This window comes from Colossoma macropomum, unplaced genomic scaffold, assembly GCF_904425465.1.
Source record: "Colossoma macropomum unplaced genomic scaffold, Colossoma_macropomum, whole genome shotgun sequence".
NCBI classification, from domain to species: domain Eukaryota; kingdom Metazoa; phylum Chordata; class Actinopteri; order Characiformes; family Serrasalmidae; genus Colossoma; species Colossoma macropomum.
This window is the reverse complement of record NW_023494792.1, coordinates 61,938,295-61,962,614: the sequence shown is the minus strand read 5'-3', so window position 1 is coordinate 61,962,614 and position 24,320 is coordinate 61,938,295. Positions and strand designations below refer to the sequence as shown.

At 39.7% G+C, this 24,320-nt stretch overlaps 1 protein-coding gene across 2 annotated transcripts in view; it reads right to left on the bottom strand.

Moving 5' to 3' along the window:
- Window positions 1-477: 477 nt before the first annotated feature.
- Window positions 478-24,320, bottom strand: part of stk38l (serine/threonine kinase 38 like) — a 28,061-nt gene continuing 4,218 nt past the window's right edge. The window contains exons 3-13 of one of the 2 annotated variants that reach the window (XM_036577760.1): window positions 23,812-23,934; window positions 23,524-23,607; window positions 21,224-21,347; window positions 19,180-19,334; window positions 17,308-17,410; window positions 16,382-16,443; window positions 16,163-16,280; window positions 12,729-12,852; window positions 3,769-3,864; window positions 2,399-2,490; window positions 478-1,104 (exon numbers count right to left, since the gene is read on the bottom strand). In XM_036577760.1, coding sequence (XP_036433653.1) covers window positions 977-1,104; window positions 2,399-2,490; window positions 3,769-3,864; window positions 12,729-12,852; window positions 16,163-16,280; window positions 16,382-16,443; window positions 17,308-17,410; window positions 19,180-19,334; window positions 21,224-21,347; window positions 23,524-23,607; window positions 23,812-23,934 — 1,209 coding nt within the window. In that variant the 3' untranslated portion in view covers window positions 478-976. The remainder of the gene's footprint in view (window positions 1,105-2,398; window positions 2,491-3,768; window positions 3,865-12,728; window positions 12,853-16,162; window positions 16,281-16,381; window positions 16,444-17,307; window positions 17,411-19,179; window positions 19,335-21,223; window positions 21,348-23,523; window positions 23,608-23,811; window positions 23,935-24,320) is intronic. The other variant, XM_036577759.1, reaches the window with a different exon arrangement.

Sequence of the window (24,320 nt, the reverse complement as noted above, 5' to 3'; positions counted from 1 at the left end):
TACTATTTGGGTGGTGGATCATTCTCAGCACTGCAGTAACACTGACGTGATGGTGGTGTGTTAGTGTGTGTTGTGCTGGTCTGAGTGGATCAGACACAGCAGTGCTGCTGGAGTTTTTAAACACTGTGTCCACTCACTGTCCACTCGATTAGACGCTCCTACCTCGTCAGTCCACCTTGTAGATGTAAAGTCAGAGACGATAGCTCATCTGCTGCTGCACAGTTTGTGTTGGTCATCCTCTAGTCCTGCATCAGTGGTCACAGGACGCTGTTGGCTGGATGTTTTTGGTTGGTGGACTATTCTCAGTCCAGCAGCGACACTGAGGTGTTTAAAAACTCCAGCAGCACTGCTGTGTCTGATCCACTCAGATCAGCACAACACAAAACCTTTCTTGCAAAACAGTGTCTCAGTCATCAGGCAGTGAATTCATAACCGTTTCATATAGTAACTTTCTGTGAGGGAGCTTTTAGAGGTGGACGTCTGGTTCCTATCACCACCACTGTGAACAGTTCTGATTCTGGAATGAACCGTTTCACACCAAACCACTCTGAACGACTCTGTTTACATCTGAACCATTTAATTAAGCAGAAATTTTGAAAACCTGGGGGAAATTCACCTTGAAGTGCGTCCCGCTTTGCGGTTCGTGACCCTGTTTATTCAGTCATAACTTGTTAAGTCTACAGTACAGTGTTTAGACAATGAAAGAAGGTGTCACACATGAGCCTCCTCTTACCTGAGCATATAGGACCAGTGTAAGCTGGGGGAAGGGGGGGTGGGGCGGTTAGCTATATTGTTTGTTTTTTTTCTTTTTACTAAGGATATGACAGGTGTACCTGTCTGGACTCCTCCAGGTGCAAAACTGCAGTGCAAACATCTCTGAAGTCGAGGTGGTGGCACCTTATGGCAACAGAGAGTGTAGCTGAGGCAAGCGCTCACGCTTCGAATCGTCCCTCTCCGTCCCGTCTCCGCTGGCCGATCAGGCTTTGCCGGCCTTCGTGTAGGTGGGGATGGTTCCACGCTGTGTCAGTCCTTCAAAGCGCTTGTAGGTGTAGTTGAGGAAAACCCAGTCTTTAGACTTGAAGTCCGGCTCTGTTACGTTTGTGACTGAAATGAGACAGAGGCATTTCTCAAACACGGCACTCAGTTAACTGCTTTTAACAGAATTACTGTTTAACCCTTGTGTGGTGTTCAGGTCTGTGGGACCCATTTTCAATGTTTACCAAAATAAAAAATGATGTGATTCATTATTATTATTATTTCAACCTCAGATTCTTGTTCTTTGCTCATTTTCTGTGAAGAACATATAAAATAACCCATTTTCAGTGTCTTCACTCTGTTCACCCCCCACACATTTATATTACACATGTGGTGTTGGGCTGAACCTGCGGGGAGTAAAAGTGTGGAGGTGCTGTGTCCTTCACTCTGTTCTCCTCCTGCATGGCCTGCTGTGTGTGTTTGTATATGTATGTGTGTGTGTGTGTGAGGGTGGACAACATGGACAGGCTGCTGACTGGCTACAGCTGCTTTTTTCATTTTAAACATCTGGTATTTTTACATAAATTGTTATGGCTGTATTTATTATAAAAAACAATAATGTGGTGGGTCCACCAGACCACTGAGTAACAAACACATCAACACCACACAAGGGTTAAAGTATACATATGTTATCATTTTTAAATACGTATCTTAAATATTGCAGATGCATCAATGAGGTATGTACATTTTACACATTTATTAGGTTAAAATCCCTTAAGTCCAGTTTTAGTTACTCTTCGTCAATACAGAGGTAAGTAGTCTCAAAAGTTGCATGCAATATGTTGCTTAAAGCTGCACTATGTATGTTTTTGTTAAAACTAAAAGTAGTGTTATTTCTGAGTGAGGAGACTAAATTATGCTGAAATATGGTGAGGATACGCTGCTGTGAGTCGTCCTGTAAAGCCTGAAATAATCATTTAAAGATCATTTTAAGAGTTTTTCACACCACGTTGGACGTCTTTACGTATTAACGTCACACACAGACTCAAAAAGAAGGTCCAGTTTGATGTTTAGGTCTCAAAAGATCTCAAAATCAACATCACACTGATGAAGATGTGATGACAATAGTAGATAATTCACTCACATCCTCAGAAGACGCTCCTTCACCAAGTTTAGACTGAGTTCTCTTTGGATTCTCGTTCAATCATCAGATGCGTCCGCTCGGGGAAGGAGGCCGAAGCACGACCCACGCTACAAAATGTTCTTCTGCACTGTGTGCAGTTACACATTTCCACCAGAGAGGGCCCCAAATCCCCAAATCTTACATAGTGCAGCTTCAATATTGCAAAGAACTGCCCACCTGAAATGGCCGCCTGACTGAAAAGATCTCTGAGCTAGACAAAGTTGCAGAGGCGGTGCTCACCTGGCTGTAAAATGTCAGACTCGGGGAAATCGTCAAAATTGGAGGTGTCATCAATGCTTTTGATCTCGATGGAGATAGCAGCAGGTCTTTCTCTGTGTGGAGAGACAGCACTCCGAGGTTAGATACACCATAAACTGGACGGCTGGGAGTCTAATGAAATCTTTACAGCTCACAGTTCGCTTGATCAACTAAACTTCTTTGAAGGAATGGTTTGGTGAAAATCAAATTTACCAATTAATCACTCACCCCAGATGTAATCGATCAGCCAAGACATGTTTGAAGTCCAAATTTTGCAGCTTTAGTAAAGGAGCAGCGAAGCTACCACTGCTAAAAACACTAGAATTCAATAGTCACCCAAATCATGTTTGTACAGATATTTCACCAAAACTTCTTTCAACCCCCTCAAACTGTATCCGACTCTTCATTAAGGTCACGCTGACCTGTCAGTGTGGTTTGGTTCATGCTTATAGCACATCAAGTCAACACATCACATCACTGTATCACCTCTCTTGTTCATAAACACTGTGCAATATATCATAACTGCTACTGTAATGATGCTCTCACTGCTGCTACTCCTAATTAGGTTTATACTCACTGTTTTGTAAACAACCTCATACCACTTAGTGCAACACCTGCTCTCAACAGATCTGTCTTATATGCTGTGTAAATATGCAAATAGATACACTTTTATTATACTGTCTTTTTTATTTCTATTTTTATTTCTGCCTAATATTTGTAAGTTTATGTGCGATTATATGTCTTGCTACTGTAACACTGCAATTTCCCTTCCGGGATCAATAAAGTCTTTTTCTTTCTATCTGTCTATCAATCTGTCTATCTATCTGTCTGTCTGTCTGTCTCTCTATCTATCCATCCATCCATCCATCCATCCACCTACCTACAAGTCTCCCTCACCTTAATGAAGGATGCAGTTAGAGTGGGTTGAGATTTGGTGTTATATTTTTTTATAATGTATCATTATTTGAGCTGTTTGGGTGACTATTGAGTTCTAGTGTTTGTTAGCAAATTTAGCCCTAAACTGAAGAAGCAAAATTTGGACTCTAAACATGTCTTGACTAATCGACCACATGTGGACTAAGAGGAAAACAGTTGATTTGATTTTTCACCGAACCCGTACTTTACCTCTTAAAGGTTCGTTCTATGCACAAACCCAACATAACAGCTGAAATCAGGCAATGATTATGGAGATAATAACAACTTTGCAATACTGATATTACAGTAAGCACATCTGATATTCCCCAAATAGGTTTAATAGAATGGAACTCTATCTGATATTTTTACATAAACTGTTACGGCTGTATTGATTTAAAAGACCTGTAAGCTGTAAGTGTACGCAGGGCTGGACGTACCTGATGTGCTCCCAGTCGACTGACTCAAAGAAAGGGTGACTCTTTATTTCCTCCACACTCACAGCCCCGATCCTGTTTTCTGCGTCTGTGCAGTACCTGTAATACAAACACACAAAGCAACACGTCAGGAACCTTTACCAACTATCAGAAACACTAGATGGCGCCTGTAAGCAAGAGAGTCCTCAATTAATAGAGGAGAATGGAGCTAAAAGACTTAATATAAAATATAGAGGAATATAATAAACATAAATATTATATATCCCAGAATATAATAAATATAATTAGAATATATACAGGAATCCAGTCAGACTTTGGACTTGCTCGGGAGCGCCCTCTGGCATCTCACAAACCCTGAAGACCAAACTGAATGGACGTTCTCCTCGCTAGACATTCTCCAATACTCTACACCAGAGGCTCCCAAACTCCACTCAGCCTGAAACTCTTTTATTTGATTCTAGTTAACTTGTTATGTGATTTTGCTCTGTTTTGGTTTTAATAAAATTAGTTTTATTTATTTATCAACTTTAACTTTTTAGTGACTATGTATTTATTGCTTTACGTTTTCCATTCTTGTTTTTATTTTATTAGTTATTTTTATTAGTTATTGTATTTACCTCTGTTGTAAATTGTCAGGAATCCTCAAAGGTACAGTAACGGTCTTAAGGCTCAATGGTATGTCTTAAGTGAGTTTTAAAAGGTACATTACTGTCACTTTCTCAGATTAATGGTGCATATTTGTACCTTTTCATAACTGTTTCAAGATAGTAAAATACAGTAAAAAGCCTGGAGTCATGGTGGAGAATATGGAATCAATGCAACTTTAAAAAAATACATAACTGCAACTGAATATGATACAATTATGGACCCTAAATGAAATGTGTTTGGATCATTAACACACACATACATACACACACACACACACATATAGAGACACACACACATACACATACACACGCACGCACGCACGCACATACATACACGCACATATAGAGACACACATACACACGCATGCACATACATACATACATACATACACACACACGTACATACATACACACACACACACACACACACACACATATACAGAGACACACACACACACATAGACACACACACACGCACATACATACACAGACACACACACATGCACGCACACATATAGACACACACACGCACACATAGAGACACACACAAACACACACATACATACACACACACACACACGCACACACACAGACACAAACACACACATACATACACACACACTCATGCACATACATACACACACATAGAGACACACACATACACATACGCACATACATACACACACATAGAGACACACATACACACACGCATGCATGCACATACACACACACACACACACACACACATACACACATACACACACAGAGACACACACACACACATAGAGAGACACACATACACATATACATACACACACGCACATACACACATAGAGACACACATACATACACACACATATAGAGACACACATACACACACACGCACATACACACACACACACACATACATACACACACATAGAGACACACACACACACACACGCATGCACATACATACACATATAGAGACACACACACATACACGCACATACATACATACACACATAGACACACACACACGCACATATAGACACACACAGAGACACACAGACACACGCACATATAGACACACACACAGACACACACACACACGCACATTCACACACACATAGAGAGACACACACACATTCAAAAATATACATGTACACATACACATAAAAAAAGAAAAACTGTCCAAAGAAAAATATGTATCTCTAAGACAGTAACTTTACAGGAGAAGTTTAATATTTAGAAGTGATTTAGGACTTTGAATCAATTTTATTGGTCCATTCATCATGAAATTTCCACATAATGGAAGGAGCAGCTGCTCAAAAAACGTAAAAAAAAAGTTGTGTGTTTTTCTTTGGACAGCAACAATAAATAAAATAAATAAAAACAGATACTGCTATAGGTAACATGCCGCACAGACTCAGACGCTCACAGAGATAAAATACAAAGGAGGCTTCACTGTCCAAGGTCGTGGTCATAAAGCATGCATGGGTCAATTCCAGAAAACAGATGAGAGACAAAATCACAAACATAACACGAGGCAAACTGTCCGAAAAGGGGAAGGCAGAAACGTGGTCAAAAACACAGGCAGAGGGTCAAAGTCCAAAATCCAAAATCAGGCAAACAATCCGAAGGGCTGGGCAAAGAGGCAAAGGTCAAACACGATGTACACACACAGGAATACACGCTCAGTAGATCACAGGAATGGACGCGATACCTCACAACTTCCCTCTCCTAAAGCCCGGGCCTATATACTACACTAGTTTAGTCATATGATCAAAACACAGGTGACGGTCATTAGTATTCGGGACAGCGAGAGCGCGGATAGGAGCGCACAGTCATGTGAGGAGTCAGGTGACCTCCTGGACGGTTCTGGGAGTTTGAGTCCGGGTGAATATCGTTGTTTGTCAGCTGTTTGGAAGTCCGAATCCAACGAGGCACTCGGAGGATGCGCGAAACTACACATGTAGCACCATATTTGATTTGTGTTAGTTAAATTGGCAACTGATTCAAAATTAAACGTTTTTAAATGAGCCATCCAGCCAATTAAAGAGCAAATAATGATGTTTATAGTGCAAGTGTGGCTAATTAAGAAGTGCTGGAAATGTGTTTGTGTTCATTTACCCCCCACAGTGTGAGCTTCAGATAAAAATACGCAAATAAAAATCAGCCAAAATCAGGCAAATGAGGCTGTAAAGAAATCAGAATTGGATATAAAAAAATCATAGTTTACATGTTTATAAGCAGTGGTGGACAGTAACGAAGTAAATGTAATTCGTTTCTGTACTTAAGTAGTTTTTCCTGTATCTGTACTTTACTGCAGTTTTTCCATTTTGGGTGACTTTTTACTTTCACTCCACCACATTTCAAAGTCAGATATCTCACTTTTTACTCCACTACATTATGAGAAATCTGTCGTTCCTTTTGGTTTATGTGTGAATAAAAACGTAACGTCAAAATAAAAGAAGCGCAAAGCAAGAACACCAATCAGGGCACAGCGGTCACTTTGTTTTGAGCTTGTTTTGACCTGTTGGTCATACCGACCCAGTGCAGCACACGGTTCAACATCAGTGCAGCAGCGTAAAATTTTAGGAGAGTCTATTCAACATAAATGATGAACTAACCTAACTTTGTGTAAACAGACCACAATATAGAAATATGTACTCATATGCAGTTGTGACTGACGTGTCTTTTTTCTGAATTTATACAAACACATTTCATTTTATAGTAAATTAGTTTTGGCTAGTTTATGTTTATGAACAGAGACCTACAGATGCAGTTTAGTAAAGGAAACTCATTTGTGAATCTGAGTTTAAAGTTTTTATTAAACTTAAACTTGTAACTAAGTTCAAATAAATCTTAAACTGAAACTTTGCTTGTTTGTAAAAAGTGATTTCAGAGCCACTCAGTTCTACCTGATGGAAACTGTTTGCCTTCAGTGTTTTGTGCTTATGATAATTTTAATAGACATCAGCGTCACTAATTAATGACATTCTATTAAAAGACTGGTTTACCAAGAGAGACACTGGAGTGTTTTCACCTAAAACGAGTTAATGAAGCGAGTCTTGTTACAAAAATGATAATAGGACATCAGAGCCATAATTAATCTTTTAGTACGTTCACTTTTGATACTTAAGTACATTTGAAGGCAAATACTTTTGTACTTTTACTCAAGTGGAGGTCTAAAGGGAGGAACTTCTACTTTTACTGCAGTAATATTTTACCTTGGGTGTCTCTACTTTAACTCAAGTACATGGTTTGTGTACTTCGTCCACCACTGTTTATACGTCTCTTTGTTGCTGAAACCATGCAGGATCTTAAAGAGCAAAACTGAGCACAGATTAAAAATTGATTATTGTTGTGTTTGAAGACAAACACTGGCTTGAAGTGAGGAACACTGAGTGTTGAGCGACCTCACACGAGTCTCTGAGTGCTGAAGGGACTGTGTTTGGGACGACGCTTCCTTAAGGAAATATGAAGTTTGCTGGAATGTTATTAATCACTTAACACACTTAAAATATGTTAGGAGCGATACGAAACAATTTTGTTTCATCTAAATATTATTAATGTTATTTTTCAGTATTTGTTTTTGTCTGTGATTCGGGGCAGACAGTGGTCATTCCAAAGGAAGTGGGCAGGGGGAGCAGAAAACACAAGACTTTCTCCCAGAATTCACTGCAAACAGTTCTCATTGTTTTAGCACCTCTCATATCTCAGCACAGCACCACTAATCTGGGAAAGAGAAGGCTCGTTCCTCTGAAACACACGAAGGACCTTCCTACTTTTTTCTTGCGTTTCATTTTTTACCAACATTTGTGTGGTTTTATGTACCAAAATACTCACAATTTTTCATTTTGTGGATTATTCTGTATTATACAATGTCTGAACTCTAATAATAATAATATTTTTTATTTTATTTTTAATAATAATTTTTCATACACAAAGCACCTCAAAGTGCTTAAGAACCGAAAAGTAAAATTAAGTAATAAAAGCAAAAACACAGCAAAAGTAGAAAAAGGAACATAAAGAATAAAACTAAAATGACCAAAAAATAAAATGAGCTAAGTAAACTAACTACTTGTGAACTAGACTTAAAAGTAGAAAAGGAACAAAATAAGGAAAACTAAAATGATTGAAAAATAAAATGGTGACGAGCAAATAAATGATAACATTATTTTAAGTTAAAACGTGGTTAAAAAGATGTTTTTGAATGTTTTTTTTTAATGTGTACAGAACCTGACTGTAAGAGGTGAAGAGTTCCACAGTTAGAGCATAAAAACAGAAGGAAGCTCAACTCTTTTCTTATGACTGTGTTTAATTTGTGTAATTTTATGTGGCCAGTTATTCATCAGTTTTTAAATTTTTATTGTAGTTTCATTTATAATGTCGTGTTTTCTTTTTACTTTTCATTGTTTTTGTGTTTTAGCTGCACTGTTAGTTTGTGTTTCTACCATTAAATTGGCTTCTGTTTTGACTCTTGCCAAACTGTACAGCACTTCAGCGTCGGCTCTTTTTAAATGTGCTCTAGAAATAAACTTTCTAATTGACTTGACTCTGTTTCTGTAGTTTACACTGGGTGTTTGGCCAGAACCTGCCGATCTGAGGTCACCTATTAGAACGTAAAGCACCTGTGAACCTCACTGAATGTCTGTCACTTTGAGGCCACTTAGGGCTTTAATAACTAATAAAAGAATTTTAAAATCGATCCTAGAAGATACAGGCAGGCGTGATATGAGCTCTGAGGGTGTCTAAGGGGTGGAATATCACGGTACAGTACAACAAAAACAGTGAAATGGCAAAGGGCAGTGTAACTAATAGTTCACACGAGACACGATGCCAATTTCTCTCATTGGTGATACACACTGATCAGACATTCTGACCACCTCCTTGTTTCTACGCTCATTGTCCATTTTATCAGCTCCACTTACTATATAGGTGCACTTTGTAGTTCTACAGTTACAGACTGTATTCCATCTGTTTCTCTGATACTTTGTTAGCCCCCTTTTACCCTGTTCTTCAGTGGTCAGGACCCCCATGGACCCTCACAGAGCAGGTACTATTTGGGTGGTGGATCATTCTCAGCACTGCAGTAACACTGACGTAGTGGTGGTGTGTTAGTGTGTGTTGCGCTGGTCTGAGTGGATTAGACACAGCAGTGCTGCTGGAGTTTTTAAACATTGTGTCCACTCACTGTCCACTAGGGGTGCGGGAAAAACTCGATTCTTCGATGTATCGCGATGCGGACGTGAACGATTCTGAATCGATTCATAAATGTCAAAAATCGATTTTCTAAATATTTAATTTATAACGTAATGTTGACAGAACGCAAAAGGCGGAACTGGAAGTGGGTAAGTGCAGCGCCCGGACAGTCTGTGCCGGCACGTAACAAAAACACTACTGGATGAGTGAGAAATCTGACCGGCTCCCTCTGCATTAAAGCCAGGTTAGGTCAGGAGTCACAACACAAATGATAAGAAGAGCCATTTTGTCCTTTCAGCAAAGTCAAACCACCTTGGGAGCCACAACATTTAATGTCCAGTATGTCTCAGTGTGTGTTAATGTCCTAGTAAAGGCTAAACAATATAAATGAAAACGCAGATTTACTTCGCTCTACTTTAAGCTTTAGCTTTAGCCGCTTTCCTCCATCTCCACCAGAAAACTTTTCTTCAAAACTAGAAGAGTTTCTTGTAAAATGTCTCAGCGTCCGGCTGTTTTACGAGGCTGAAGTCGCTTCTCATTCGCCAGCTTCTCCTTCTAATTTTCCCGTTCCACCTTAAATTCTGCCTTAGGCGCCGAATGTAACTGCTTCACCATTTAAGGTGGAACGGGAAAATTCGAAAGGGAAGCGAGTTCATTTTCGCAACTTTTTAGTGTTTGACAGTCTCTCAGCAGATTTAACCCACCGCGCTGCTTATAAATGTGAATAAGTCTCCAAATGTTCGTCTTAGTCTGTTTTGTCGTTCGCTACTGGCGAGGCCAGACCTCGGGGCTGTGTGACCTGCTGTCTGCTGTCTGTTCTCCGCCGTTGAGAACCAGGGCTTTCACGCTATGCTGCACACTTTGGAGCCGAGATTCAGCGTCCAGTCTCCCCCCCAACCCCACCCCCCCATGCAACAGATGCAACACCTTACAGGAGATATCAAATGAAACATATCTCTAGCTATACCTGTAATATCTGTAACTCTGCACCTGGTACATTTATGCATATGTCCTGGGAATGTTCTGAAATAGGAGATATATAAACCTCCACAGTAGATATATTATCTAAAGTACTTGATCTCAGCGATCCACTGTCGCCACATTTATGTCTTTTAAACAACGACTCAACACTTCACTTTCCTTTGATTCAGCGAAGGATGGTGGTGGCAGGTTTAACAGCTACCAAGAAAACTGTCTTGCAATTTTGGATTGACCCTCAGCTTTCAGCTACGAAATTCTGGATAGTTTTAAAAATATAGTTTGGATGGAAAATCTTACAGCAAAGCTCAACAAGGCAAAACAGTTAACAATAAGAAACTGGGAGAATTTATACGACTCTATTCAAGAATTTTAGTTTCCACTTAAATTATGTAATGTTGTTTAGTTGTCAAGTTGTTTATGTATTGCCTTTGTTTTATTTTTGATTTGTGTGTATACCTAAAAATGTACTTCCCCTCCCCCTTACCTTTCCCCTTACCATTACTTTCATATTTCATAAGCTACATTCTAAAGGTGGGGGTCGTATGAGAGCTGTAACTGTCTTCTTTCCAGTCAAATAGATGCGTTATGTAATTTTAGCCCCTTATAATAAAAGAAGCTGAACTCAATTTTTTTTTTCTACTGAAAGTCGACCCATTTTTCCACAAATCTGGGCTATAAACTATAAACAGACGGCGTCTCTTCAGTGATCTGCTCTGTAAACATTATTTTTATAAAATAATACAAAGAGCGTCTAAGATTTTTGTCTTTCAGCAGTAAATTGTAAGCATATAGCAACATGTGTATGAGCATAAAACACATGTTCTGTTAATTTGAGGGGAGCTTTTACAAAAAAAATAAATTAATTAAAAATGTACATTTATTTTATGCAGTTACTGAATAATTTGCCTTACAATTTGGTTATGGAAATTCAGATGGACAAACCAAAATATACCCTGGAGAATAAGAGGTTAAACAGTGCAGCTACTGCAGATTTTTAAATTATAAAAATACAAACTCCACTATTAAACAAGCACATGAGTCTTTACTATGATCAAATTATTATAAAGTTTAGAACGTTTTATAATTATTATTACAACAACATACGACCATTATTGTTAATGTTTTGTCTGTTCTGTTTAAGCTGCTTCCATGTTGACTGTAGTTTCCCACCCGGAAGTCTGACAAACCCTTATATTTACAAACACTCTGATTTGGTCTGTCAAAGCTCGGGCAGAACGCTACTCAGGACTGTACCGTCAGGGCTAAGTGCTGTATAAAGTGAGTTGTGGGAATCTTTATATTACACCAAGTGCAATTTCCTTTTATGTTAATTGCAAGTTTCCATATAAACCAGGTTTAAAACTGACTGCCCCAATCAAACCTTTCCTATATGTAAACTCACAAGTTGTACATGTTCACCTTAAATGTTACACGCGTGAATGATTATAGTTCACTAAAATGACAATTAAATCTAAAACTGAAACAAACTTGCTTGTTAACTGTAATTAAAAAATAAAAAAACACTTTTTAAAAATAAAGTCAAAACTAACATCCACTGCAAAATGAACTAAAAAGAAATAAAATTATTACGAAAAAAAGCTTAGTTTTTGTTTTTGCAGAGTGTCAACGAGAGTTTATAAGTGTTTTTCTGTGTTCGGCCGTCTTTAAGGAAACACCTGCTATCACAGCGTTTGTGATAACACTAAAAACTAAAACTGAAACTAAAACTCAGCCATTACTTTTCAGAAAATAAAAACTCAAACTATTAAGACACCCTTAAAGTTTTAAACACTGTTAGCACTACTGCACTTCTGTCCTGTGACAGCTCTTTATTACCATAAATTAACTTTTAATATGTTTATTTAAAACTTTTCTATTAAATCTACTGTGTTAATCAGGGTTTAATCATGATTTAATGTATATTCTCCCAAATCTACTTATTTTCAATGTGAATTATCTTTGTATTTTCTCATTTTAAAGCACCTTGAATGACCGCAGTGTATGAAAGGAGCTGTGTGTGAAACTTGCTGTGGCTTAAAACTGAAATCAAGAAACTAAATAAAAATAAAAGCTAATTTAAATTTCAAAACCCTGACGCACACATGACCAAACATGCCTGTGTGTGTGGGCACCAGTGACGTTTCTAACCTGAGGATCAGGTCTTTAGCTTTCTCCGAGATGGGGACCTCAGGGGGGAAGATCAGAGTTTCTCGCCAGTTCATGACTTTCCTGTACGTTTCCTGCGGCGTCTCAGAGCAGAAGGGTGGGTAGCCTGGGACAGGAAGACAGAACAAAACCTCTTTTAACTCCAACTGAATGTGGTGAAAGGGCACATTTTACCCAGCCTCTACAGCCAGGCTGAAAACACGCAAACTCAACTTCATCTGACTCCACTGAAAGAGCTCCACGCGGAAGAGTCACTCCATAACCTGTAATCTCTCTTTTTAGAACTCCTGTCAAACATTCAATAAACATGCATATCTCATTATGCTGAGTTTAATGTAACTGATGCACAATAAAGTTTATTATACAATATTAGTTCCGGCCACGCAAGCTGATTGGTTGAGAAGCGTTCTAACTGTGCTGTTATTTCACCATAACATCACGTTTTGTTCACAAATTCTGTATCACTCCGCTGAGACAACGTTGCTAAGCAACGACTTTGACAGCTGTAGGAGACGCTCAAGACATCTGAACGTTTTTACTTCTTACTTTGCACAAACAGAAAATGGACACTTTTAAGATCACATTTGACCGACAGCTGATTTGGTCAGACTCTGAAGATGAGCCGACACTAAATTCCCAAACTGTCATCACCACTGAGCAGCTTTTCAGTCGGCAGCTGAGACAGAAGAACAGCTGAACAACCTGGAATCAGCCAGAAATGAACCCAACACCATTCGCCAAACGTGTAGTCTGATCTTCAGAGTCTGACCAAATCAGACTGAGCCATAAAACTGCTGCAATATCAGGTTCAGCTCAGTTTTGTCAATTTTTGCCAAATCAGTATTAATGTTGTTTTGTTCCAGCCAGTCTGTAAAGCATCTTACAGCCCATTTAGTTTGGCGAATGGTGTTGGGTTCATTTCTGGCTGATTCCAGGTTGTTTAGCTGTTCTTCTGTCACAGCTGCCGACTGAAAAGCTGCTCAGTGGTGATGACAGTTTGGGAGTTTAGTGTAAGGAGCTGGAGAACGAACTGCTGGCTGTGCAGCGAGTGGGCGGAGCTCGTTACTCTGACGTAGCAACAAGCTGCTCGTTAAGGAACTATAATTTGGTGAAGGAACTGCGAACATTAAAACATATTAAACGCCGCGTTCACGGCCCAGTTTATTAATTTATTACTTTATTTATTTAACTGTTGTATAAAAGCAATAGAACACTCGAGGAGTGTGTTATCGCCAATAACATCACGGCTGTGATGATCTACGGCGACCAAATCACAGCCGTGATGTTATTTCGCGATAACACACTCCCTCTCGGGTTCTGTTGCTTAAATCTAAGCTCTAACCTGCACTGTTTATACAATCAGAAGAGCCTGCTACCTCCACGGGATCCATACATTTAATAAAAGTCGATGAGCTGAGGCAATAAACTGCATTGCAGAGTAATGTTGCAGCTCTATTTACTCATCTACTTATTTTTTATTTTGAAGTAACAACAATCAAATCTTGTAACCTTCTACAAACCTCAATTCCAAAAAAGTTGGGACAGTATGTGAAACGCAAATTACAAACAAACCGCAGTGATTTGTACATCCATTTTAACCTGTAATACAACAGCACAAGATATTCAATGTTTCATCTTATCAACTTCATTGTTTTTGTAAATCTATGCTCATTCTGAAATTGATGCCTGCATTACGTTCCAAAAAGGTTGGGACACAATTTAAGACTAGTGAAATCTGAAATCAGGTGATACAAACATATTGGGGTATAAAAGGAGCATCCAGGAAAGGCTGAGTCCTTCATGAGCGAGGATGCGTTGAGGTTCGCCACTTTGCCAAAACTACGTCGGCCACAAATCCAACTGTTTAAGAACACTGGGCCTCATTCACCAATGATCCTCCTAAGTCTGTTCTTAAATGTGTTCTTAAGAAAGGCCCTACGTCAGATTCATGACGTGTTCTTAAAGCGCAGGACTGTTCTCACCTTTGAGCTCTTGAGTGTGTGTAGATTCTGTTCTTACCCGAGAACAAAACTCAAATAAGAGAACATTGGTGAGTCAGAGTCTTCGTAAAAACTGCATTAGTGGGTTTAAGAAGAAACTTCTACTTAAGAACAGTTGAATGAGGCCCATTGTTCCTCGACAAGCAGCTGTAATGATTTTAGGTATTTCAAGATTCAGGGAATCGGGAGAAATCTCTGCGCGTAAAGGGCAAGGCTGAAAACCACAACGAAATGCCTGTGACCTTCAACCTCTCAGACGGCACTGCATTAAAACTGGCACGTTTTTGTGAAGGAGAATACTTCAAAACGTTGTTAATAAACACTGTTCGTCGCTGCATCCACAAATGCATGGTCAAGACTGTACTATTCACAGCGGAAACCATATATCAGCAACGTTCAGAGACGCCACCAACCTCTCTGGGCTCAAGCTCATCTGAAATGGACCGATGCTCAGTGGAAACGTATATCATGGTCTGATGAGTCAACCTTTCAGATTGTTTATGGAAATAATGGGTTTCATGTTCTCTGGAGCATCCAGACAGTTACCAGCGTGAAAGTTCAAAATCCAGCGTCTGCCATGGTGTTGGGGGAAGAAAACCTCGTATCTCCTTTTTTGTCGTTTTTCAGTTTTTGACATAATTTTAAAAAATGCCTGTTGTTCTTTACACTGTGTGTAAATTTCACAATAAATGGACCAAAAGAAACAACCCAAAAAATCTTGGAAAAAATTCTGGTTCCATTGACTTACATTAACAGTAAAGCATGTTTTTTCTTTCTCCTGTAAAGTTGCTATTTTGGAGATACGAGGTTTTCTTCTGAAAGCAGCGATACGCTGCCTTTCAGTCGCCGTCTTTTTCAGGGACGTCCATGATTATTTTAACATGACAACACCAAGAAACATTCTGCACGTGTTACAACAGCATGGCTGTGTGATCAGAAAGCACAGGTGCTAGACTGACCTACCTGTAGTCTAGAACTGACTCCTATTGAAAATGTGTGGCACATTATGAAGTGCAAAATACAACAACAAAGGCCTCGTACAGCTGCACAGCTGAAAACTTGTATAACAGAAGAAAGGCAAAAAATTCCACTTTCAAAACTAGATCAGTTTGTCTCCTCAGTCCCCAAATGTTTATGAGTGCTGTCAGAAGGAAAGGCGATGTAACACAGTTGAAAAACATGCTCTTGTCCCAAGTTCCTTGTTGCTTCCACTGAATTTGGGATGAACATATATTTACAAAAACTCAATATAGTTCATAAGGTAAAACATCAAATATGGTGATTTGTGCTGTTTTCAATACAGGTCAAACAGAATTTATCACATATAATCTCCCATTTTTTGGGAAATGAGGTTTGTATTAGCTAGTCTACTGCATGGCTCTCATTCCACTGATATGAGCGTATATGTGTTTATACCTATTAGCATCTCATACATAATGACCCCCAGAGACCACCAGTCGCACAGCTTATTGTATCCTGTCTGCATGAAGACCTCAGGGGCGATGTAGTCCGGCGTGCCGACGGTGGAGTACGCCTGTGAGGATGGATTGGACAATTAGTAACGTCTCTTTAACAGTCATGTTGACGTTGCTGTCTTAGTCCAGCATGAAGGCTAACTAACATACGCACACCTACCAGCTGTCGTCTGTTCTTCTTCCACGTTTCAGCTTTCCTTTTTGAGTTCATATTCTGAAAGGCTTATAATAAAAACACAACAGTTTTACCGGTGTTTCAAACTTTTCAGACTGCAGTGCTTCTTAAAGGGGGGAATTCTTTAAAATTTCTACATAATTAAATGGTTGAAATGTAAACAGAGTCATTCAGAGCGGTTTGGTGTGAAACGCTCTGTTCTAGAGAAACTTCCCGAGTCAGAACTGTTCACAGTGGTGGTGATAGGAACCAGACGTCCACCTCTAAAAGCTCCCTCACAGAAAGTTCCTACATGAAATGGTTATGAATTCACTGCCTGATTACTGAGACACTGTTTTATGATAGTTTAGAAAACTTAAACTCCATTCATGGTGGAGGGATACATGCAGGGCGCTGTGAGGCAAAATAGTCCCCAAAGAAAACTTATTATTTCAGATTTTCCACTATTTTCCATCATCAACATTCCATATAAGCTCAGAAGACTCGTGTAGGTTCACTGGTGGTTCTGGATAGTAAATAAAATGTCTATATTTGTGTTGTAGTCATGGCGACCCCTGGTTCCCATCACCACCACTGTAAAGACATCTGAACCATTTCACACCAAACCACTCTGAATCACTCTGTTTCACACTAAATTATGCAGAATTTCTATTAAAAAAAGAAGAAAAAAAAAAAAATCAGCAGAATTCCCAACCAGCCACTTATTTGTCTCAGGTTGTTGTTCAAGTTAATAAATGCTACATGTGAGTGAAAATGTCCACTTAAGACTTTAATACACAAATCTATGACTTTTTCAATGTATTTAATGCACACTGAGGCCTTGCTTATGGTTCAAACGTGTGCATGGTGCTTAAACAAATGCCAATATGTGTAAATTGATATTAAAAGTTTGTAGGAGGGGTAAAACTTACAGAAGTCACTTGGGGGGTTGTGAGTAAGGTTTCTGTAAAACTCGGTGCGGTGGGCCTTCTTCAAGCCTGTGCACAGGCCAAAGTCGGACAGCTTGACGTGGCCCTAAAACAGGAGTCTGTTATGACTTACAATTACGATGTAGACAAGAAAATGAATGTGTAACAGTTTCTGAAGCTGCTTTACAGGACAGAACATATGAATACCAACACGACCCATTTTACAATGTGCGACATTAATGAACAGTAGCGGTTAGTATACACCAACTGGCCACCGTTCACCCTGTTCTTTAGTGGTCAGGACCCCCACAGGACCCTCACAGAGCAGGTACTATTTGGGTGGTGGATCATTCTCAGCACTGCAGTAACACTGACGTGGTGGTGGTGTGTTAGTGTGTGTTGCGCTGGTCTGAGTGGATCAGACACAGCAGTGCTGCTGGAGTTTTTAAACACCTCAGTGTCACTGCTGGACTGAGAATAGTCCACCAACCAAAAATATCCAGCCAACAGCGTCCTGTGGGCAGCGTCCTGTGACCACTGATGAAGGACTAGAGGATGACCAACACAAACTGTGCAGCAGCAGATGAGCTATCGTCTCTGACTTTACATCTACAAGGTGGACTGACAAGGTCGGAGTGTCTAATAGAGTGGACAGTGAGTGGACACAGTGTTTAAAAACTCCAGCAGCACTGCTGTGTCTGATCCACTCAGACCAGCGCAACACACACTAACACACCACCACCACGTCAGTGTTACTGCAGTGCTGAGAATGATCCACCACTCAGATGATACCTTCTCTGTGGGGGTCCTGACCACTGAAGAACAGGGTGACAAAGTATCAGAGAAACAGATGGACTACAGTCTGTAACTGTAGAACTACAAAGTGCACCTATATGGTCAGTGGAGTGGATAGAATGGATAAAGAGTGTAAAAGGTGTACATACTTGTTGAAGTGGCCTTAGACTGTTTGTACACACATAGATAGATGCACATATTTACAGCTGATGCTTATTGGTTGCCTTCTAGATGTGCATCATAACTGCGGTCACATTACAAGATTTTGGAGCAAAACTTCTGACCTGGCTAGAACCTTGTTTTTGGCTCTCTTAGTGGTCAAAGGTCCTAAATCAGCCACAGTGGAGCACATCATTAAACTTTCAAAGACAAAAGAGCTCTTTCACAAGTTTCACAGTGTTTTTGTGGCTGAAAGCATACAGATTCAACTTCAGCTTGTTTTGGAAATTGAAATTTGGCCAAAAAACGTCTTTTACTCCACCGGTGGTTCCAAAACACACTTCGTCACATTCTTCTTAACTTTCATATTTCATAAGCTACATTCTAAAGGTGGGGGTCGTATGAGAGCTGTAACTGTCTTCTTTCCAGTCAAATAGATGGGTGATGTCATTTTAAACCCTTATAATAAAAGAAGCTGAACTCGTTTTTTTTGTCTACTGAAAGTCGACCCATTTTTCCACAAATCTGGGCTATAAACTATAAACAGATGGCGTCTCTTCAGTGATCTGCTCTGTAAACATTATTTTTATAAAATAATACAAAGAGCGTCTAAGATTTTTGTCTTTCAGCAGTAAATTGTAAGCATATGACATTATGTTTATGATCATAACACATTTTGTGTTAATTTGAGAGGAGCTTTTACAAAAAAAAAAAACACCAACACTTTACATTTGATTTATGCAGCTCTGAATAATTTGCCTTAAGATTTGGGCATAAAAATTCAGATGGAAAAACCAAAATATACCCTGGAGAATATCTGGTTAAAGCAAAATGAACATTATCGCTCTGTTTTCTTACGTCTGTATCGTATTGAGGTGCAAAAACAAACAAACAAAGCATATTTTATGGTGAAATTTGTACCCGTGAATCGAGCAGCAGGTTGTCTGGTTTGATGTCTCGGTGTATGAAGCCCAGCTGGTGAATGGAGTCAATAGCCAGCACTGTCTCTGCTATATAGAACTGAGTGGCCTCCTCTGAAAGAGTGTCCTTCTTCATAAGCAGAGTCATCATGTCTCCTAACCAAACAGAGACAGTATACATCAGTCGACCGGTCATAATCATTAGGAAGGAATGTCTGTGGATGAACTTTGAGCATTCATACGAAGTCAGCTGAGGTAAAGATACAGTCGTCTTGTTAAACTTAACCTGGTGCTCAATGGAGGAATTAACTCTGACACAAGCACCTTTAGCCAGGTACCTTTCCAAAATGTTTATAGTTCAAGAACAGAGATGTAAACAAAGTAATTCAGAGTGGGCTGAAGTGAAATGGTGAATGGTAAAATGTACCAGCTTGGATTTCCTTACAATAGTGATGAAAGGAAGCAGGAGTCAAAATGTCTGATCTCGTAATGCAACTATAGTCATTTTATTTGCTATCCAACATGGCCAATGAACCCATAGGCGTCTTCTGGAGAAGGTCTGGCTGCAGACATGCACTCCCAGCCTGACGTGCACCGCCAGCCTGTTGATGACGTCAGTGCTGCTCTGCCACGACGGAGTTTTTGTCGGTTTTTTGAGGAAAAACAGCGAAACACGAACTGCTGGGTAACAAGAGCTACACTGAACATATATTAACGTTGCTATACTGATAATAAGGTAATCAAATATGGAAACTTTCAAAATTAAACCTTCCACAAGGATCAGATATGACTGTCGGGTTTATTCGCAGAAAAAACTAACAGGCTACTGAAACTCATGAAAGGCCCGCTGAGGACGAAGAACCGCTTATCAAAAACTGTAATATTGATTAAATAGGACTTATTAAGGATTCTAGAAGGTTGTGATGTACAGTCAGCGTAGTACCGATTACTTTCGCTGTCTCGTCAATGTCGTCACAACCTCCTAGAAAGTTGTCAGACAACGTTCTTAACTTTCTGAGGAATTACATCTCAACGTTGTGACAATGTAGAGAGCACCAAGCAGACGACGCTGTGGGCACCAAAACAGTTCGTTGTCACAGTGTAACTGTTTGCAGGGCCGTTAGGAATAAAACCTGATGGTTTTGCTTCCTAACGGGAATTGGCTTGATGGTTGCCGTTAGAGGCCATTAGGAGATGATCAGATGTGTGGAATCAGTCAAAACACCTGATTAAACAATCAGAATCCTTTACACTGTGATATCAACCCATCAGGAAAACACAGAATACCATTAGCCACTACTGAAAACCACCAGGAACCAACAGACACTTTTAATGGTTTCTATGATTTTTAACAGGGAGGTATGTTAAATGTAACTCTCTAGCTGAGTTATGGAGGTAAAATGGATTAAGTGATGATGTCGCTAAGCAGCAGCAGCCAAAAGTTACCGTGCCGTTGAGCCGCTTCTGCCACTGTGGCGGAGAGTGCATGTGCACGTGAGAGACTTTGCAGACTCTACTGGTTTTCTGAGTTTTTATATGTAATGTTGATGATGGTAAAACAGTGATAAATCAGAAAATAATAAGTCCTTTATTGGGACTATTTTGACCTCCATCATGAATTATTAAAAATACTAAAGATCAATATTTAAAAAATGTTTTCAGCCAAAACCTTCCCTCAGGTGTTTTTCAGATTTTCCACTATTTTCCATCATCAACATCCCATATAAACTCAGAAGACTCGTGTAGGTTCACTGGTGGTTCTGGACAGTAAATAAAATGTCTATATTTGTGTTGTAGCCATGGCGACCCCTGGTTCCTATCACCACCACTGTAAAGACATCTGAACCATTTCACACCAAACCGCTCTGAATCTCTCTGTTTACATCTCACACACTGAGTTATGCAGAATATTTGAAAAAAATCAGCAGAACTCCCCATTAAAACTACTTTCAACCAACCACTTATTTGTCTCAGGTTACTGTTCAAGTTGGTAAATGCTAATGTGAAAGTGAAAATGACGCTGTCATTCATCACTCTGTACTCACCTCCAGGCAGAAACTCCATGATGAGATACAGATTCCTTTTGTCCTGGAAACTGTAGAACATCTTCACTACCCATGCTCCATCTGCCTCCACAAGAATATCCCTCTCCGCCCTGATATGCGCCACCTACACAGGTTGAAACCATGTTTTGAAGGTGTTTTGAACTGGGGGTGGGCAATATGACGATATTGTATCACTATCATGACCACTTCTGTTATCATGATACACATTATTCATTTCTGAGCATATTCTGGATATAATCTGTACTTAAAGAACACTGATCGACCGCACATCTCAACAAAATGTAATGTTTACATTGTTAATTCATCACCTTTCCCATGTGTAATATAATCAATGCTTCATGTGCGATTCAGGTAAAATATCCTTACAGCATAAATATTTTTTGCTTTTTTATTTTTTTTATTTATAATTGTTTATATTGTTATTTTTTGTGAATATAGTTTACGTGAAGGAAAGAGTTTATATTTTTTATCTTTAGCATATGTATCGCTGTTGTCGGAAAAAAACCTTGTATGTCCTAAATGGTAACTTTACAGGAGAAGGAAAAAACTTACTGCACTTTTAATGTAAGTCAATGGAACCAGAATTTTTTCAAAGTCATTTTGGGCCGTTTCTTTTAGTCCATTCATCTTGAAATTTACACACAATGTAAAGAGCAACAGGTATTCTCAAATTATGTCAAAAACTGAAAAACAAAAATGGAGATACAAGGTTTTCTTCCAACAGCAGCGATATATTGTCCATATCCCATGTGTCAAACACAAGGCCTGCAGGCCAGATCAGGCCCAGAACACAATCCTGTCCGGTCCGCAAAAGTATTTTAATTTTCTATTAATATTGGCCTGTTTCACAATGCGCTGCACTACAGTCCCCAGCATGCACTGCAACGTGCTCTAACTCTCCCACCCCAACAACAGTCTATGGGACAGCGGTTACACCTCAATTCTACACAATTCTACACCAGTCATGTCACCAAAATGCATTTCAGCCACAGTTCAGCCAATATAAACACTTAACGTCAGCTCAGCAGCTCAGAAACTGAGCCCAAGCCTTAATGAACCTGCAGTAAAGAAAGGATGTCAGGTGTGTAGTTCCAGCGAATAGGTAGGTTTAAAAGGCCGAGCTCCTGGGGACTTTTAATGCTGAATATTTCAAATGTCCATGTAATTTTTCAAGATCTACTTCAAGCGTTTATATTTTACTGTTGAAGTTTTTGCATATTTTGAATAAACAATGGCCAGTTTGGGTTACAGCACAACATTAACTAACAATTAAATGAAAACTTTTTTTTCTGGCCACAGATTTGATGAGATTTTTTAATACGGCCCCGTTAGTGGTTGAGTTTGACACCCCTGATCTATATAATAACAAGTACCAAACTGTAACCTTGTTAAGTCATTAATAAGGTTAATTACCTTCTTATTTCTCTTCTTGTTACTCTTTTCTTGAGTGCCTTGATCTCCCTTTGCTGCTGTGGCACTGTGAATTTTCCCTGCTGTGGGACTAATAAAGGATTATCTTATCTTATCTTCAAAGCATAATTAGTCCTGTTTATTGTGTGAACTGCGGAATAAAAATCAACGTATCCAGTTTTGATCGCAGTTTTTAACTGCGACACTACTAGCAGATTTGGTCTGTGTCAAAATACAGAGTGATTCAAAAAGATTAATCCAATTTCAAAATGATTTATTTCACTTGTAAATCATTACAGATCAGTGCAGTGAACTGTAAATGGTTTAAATGAGCATAAAGTTTATTATGTAACTGTACAAGGTCTCAGTATGAACCTCCTCCAGCTGTACAGACAACATCAACACCATAGTCAAACTCATCCCATACTGGATTGAGCGCGTCGGGTGTCGCTGCACTCGCGGCTCTTTCAGTGCGATTTCAGAGATCATCCAGTGTTGTGGAACCAACGCCGAACGCTCTGAGCTGTTGGAGCTTCACTGCCCACGAAAATCACACTGCACAGTTATGACGGATTCACTCTTATTGAAGTGGAGAACGCAGAACGCTTTCTGCTCAGGGGTCTCAACTCCTCTCAGACTGAAGGGAGCCATCTTCCACTGACGGTCAGAAACTCTATGACCCCCTCTTTCAATTGGATTGTGATTGGTTTCACGGTTGTAAAAATATGGCGCTTTGAAAACGGATAAATCTTTTTGGATCACCCTGTACTGAGATGCGTACTGTGTATCGTGATATACATTTTTTCCATATCACCCACCCCAGTTCCATTATAAACTGTCTTGCATTACTATTTGGGTAAACGGGGTACCTGTTCCTTCTCTAGCATGTCTGCTTTCCTCAGGATCTTCATGGCATAGATGTGACCAGTGTCCTTTTTCTGCACCAGACGCACCTGATGACAAAGCAGGAAACCAAGCAAGAAAAGACAAAATCACAGCTGTCATCACGCTGTTCACTCAAACAGGTTTAATTAAGGTTAAAAGATGGTTGATGTGAGGTAAAGGTAGGACGGTTTTATTGTATTTCTGGACATATATGTTATACTGTACTTTAATAACAGCACTTTCAGCCAGTAACCCCAGGCTATAACACTGACCTCTCCGAAGGCGCCCCTTCCGATGACTTTGAGCGACTCGAAGTCGTCAAGCCCCAGTCGAGTTCGCTTCAGCCTCAGGAACTCCGTCTCCTTGCGAGCATGCTGGGAGCGCCGCATGATCTTCTACAGTATCAGCACACACACACACACACACATACACACACACACACACAGCCATTTACAACAAGAATTAATCAAAATAAGTCATCAATCTAAACATAAACCCGCAACTTACACCGATCAGGCATAACATTCTGACCACCTCCTTGTTTCTACGCTCATTGTCCATTTTATCAGCTCCACTTACTATATAGGTGCACTTTGTAGTTCTACAGTTACAGACTGTAGTCCATCTGTTTCTCTGATACTTTGTTAGCCCCCTTTTACCCTGTACTTCAGTGGTCAGGACCCCCATGGACCCTCACAGAGCAGGTACTATTTGGGTGGTGGATCATTCTCAGCACTGCAGTAACACTGACGTGGTGGTGGTGTGTTAGTGTGTGTTGTGC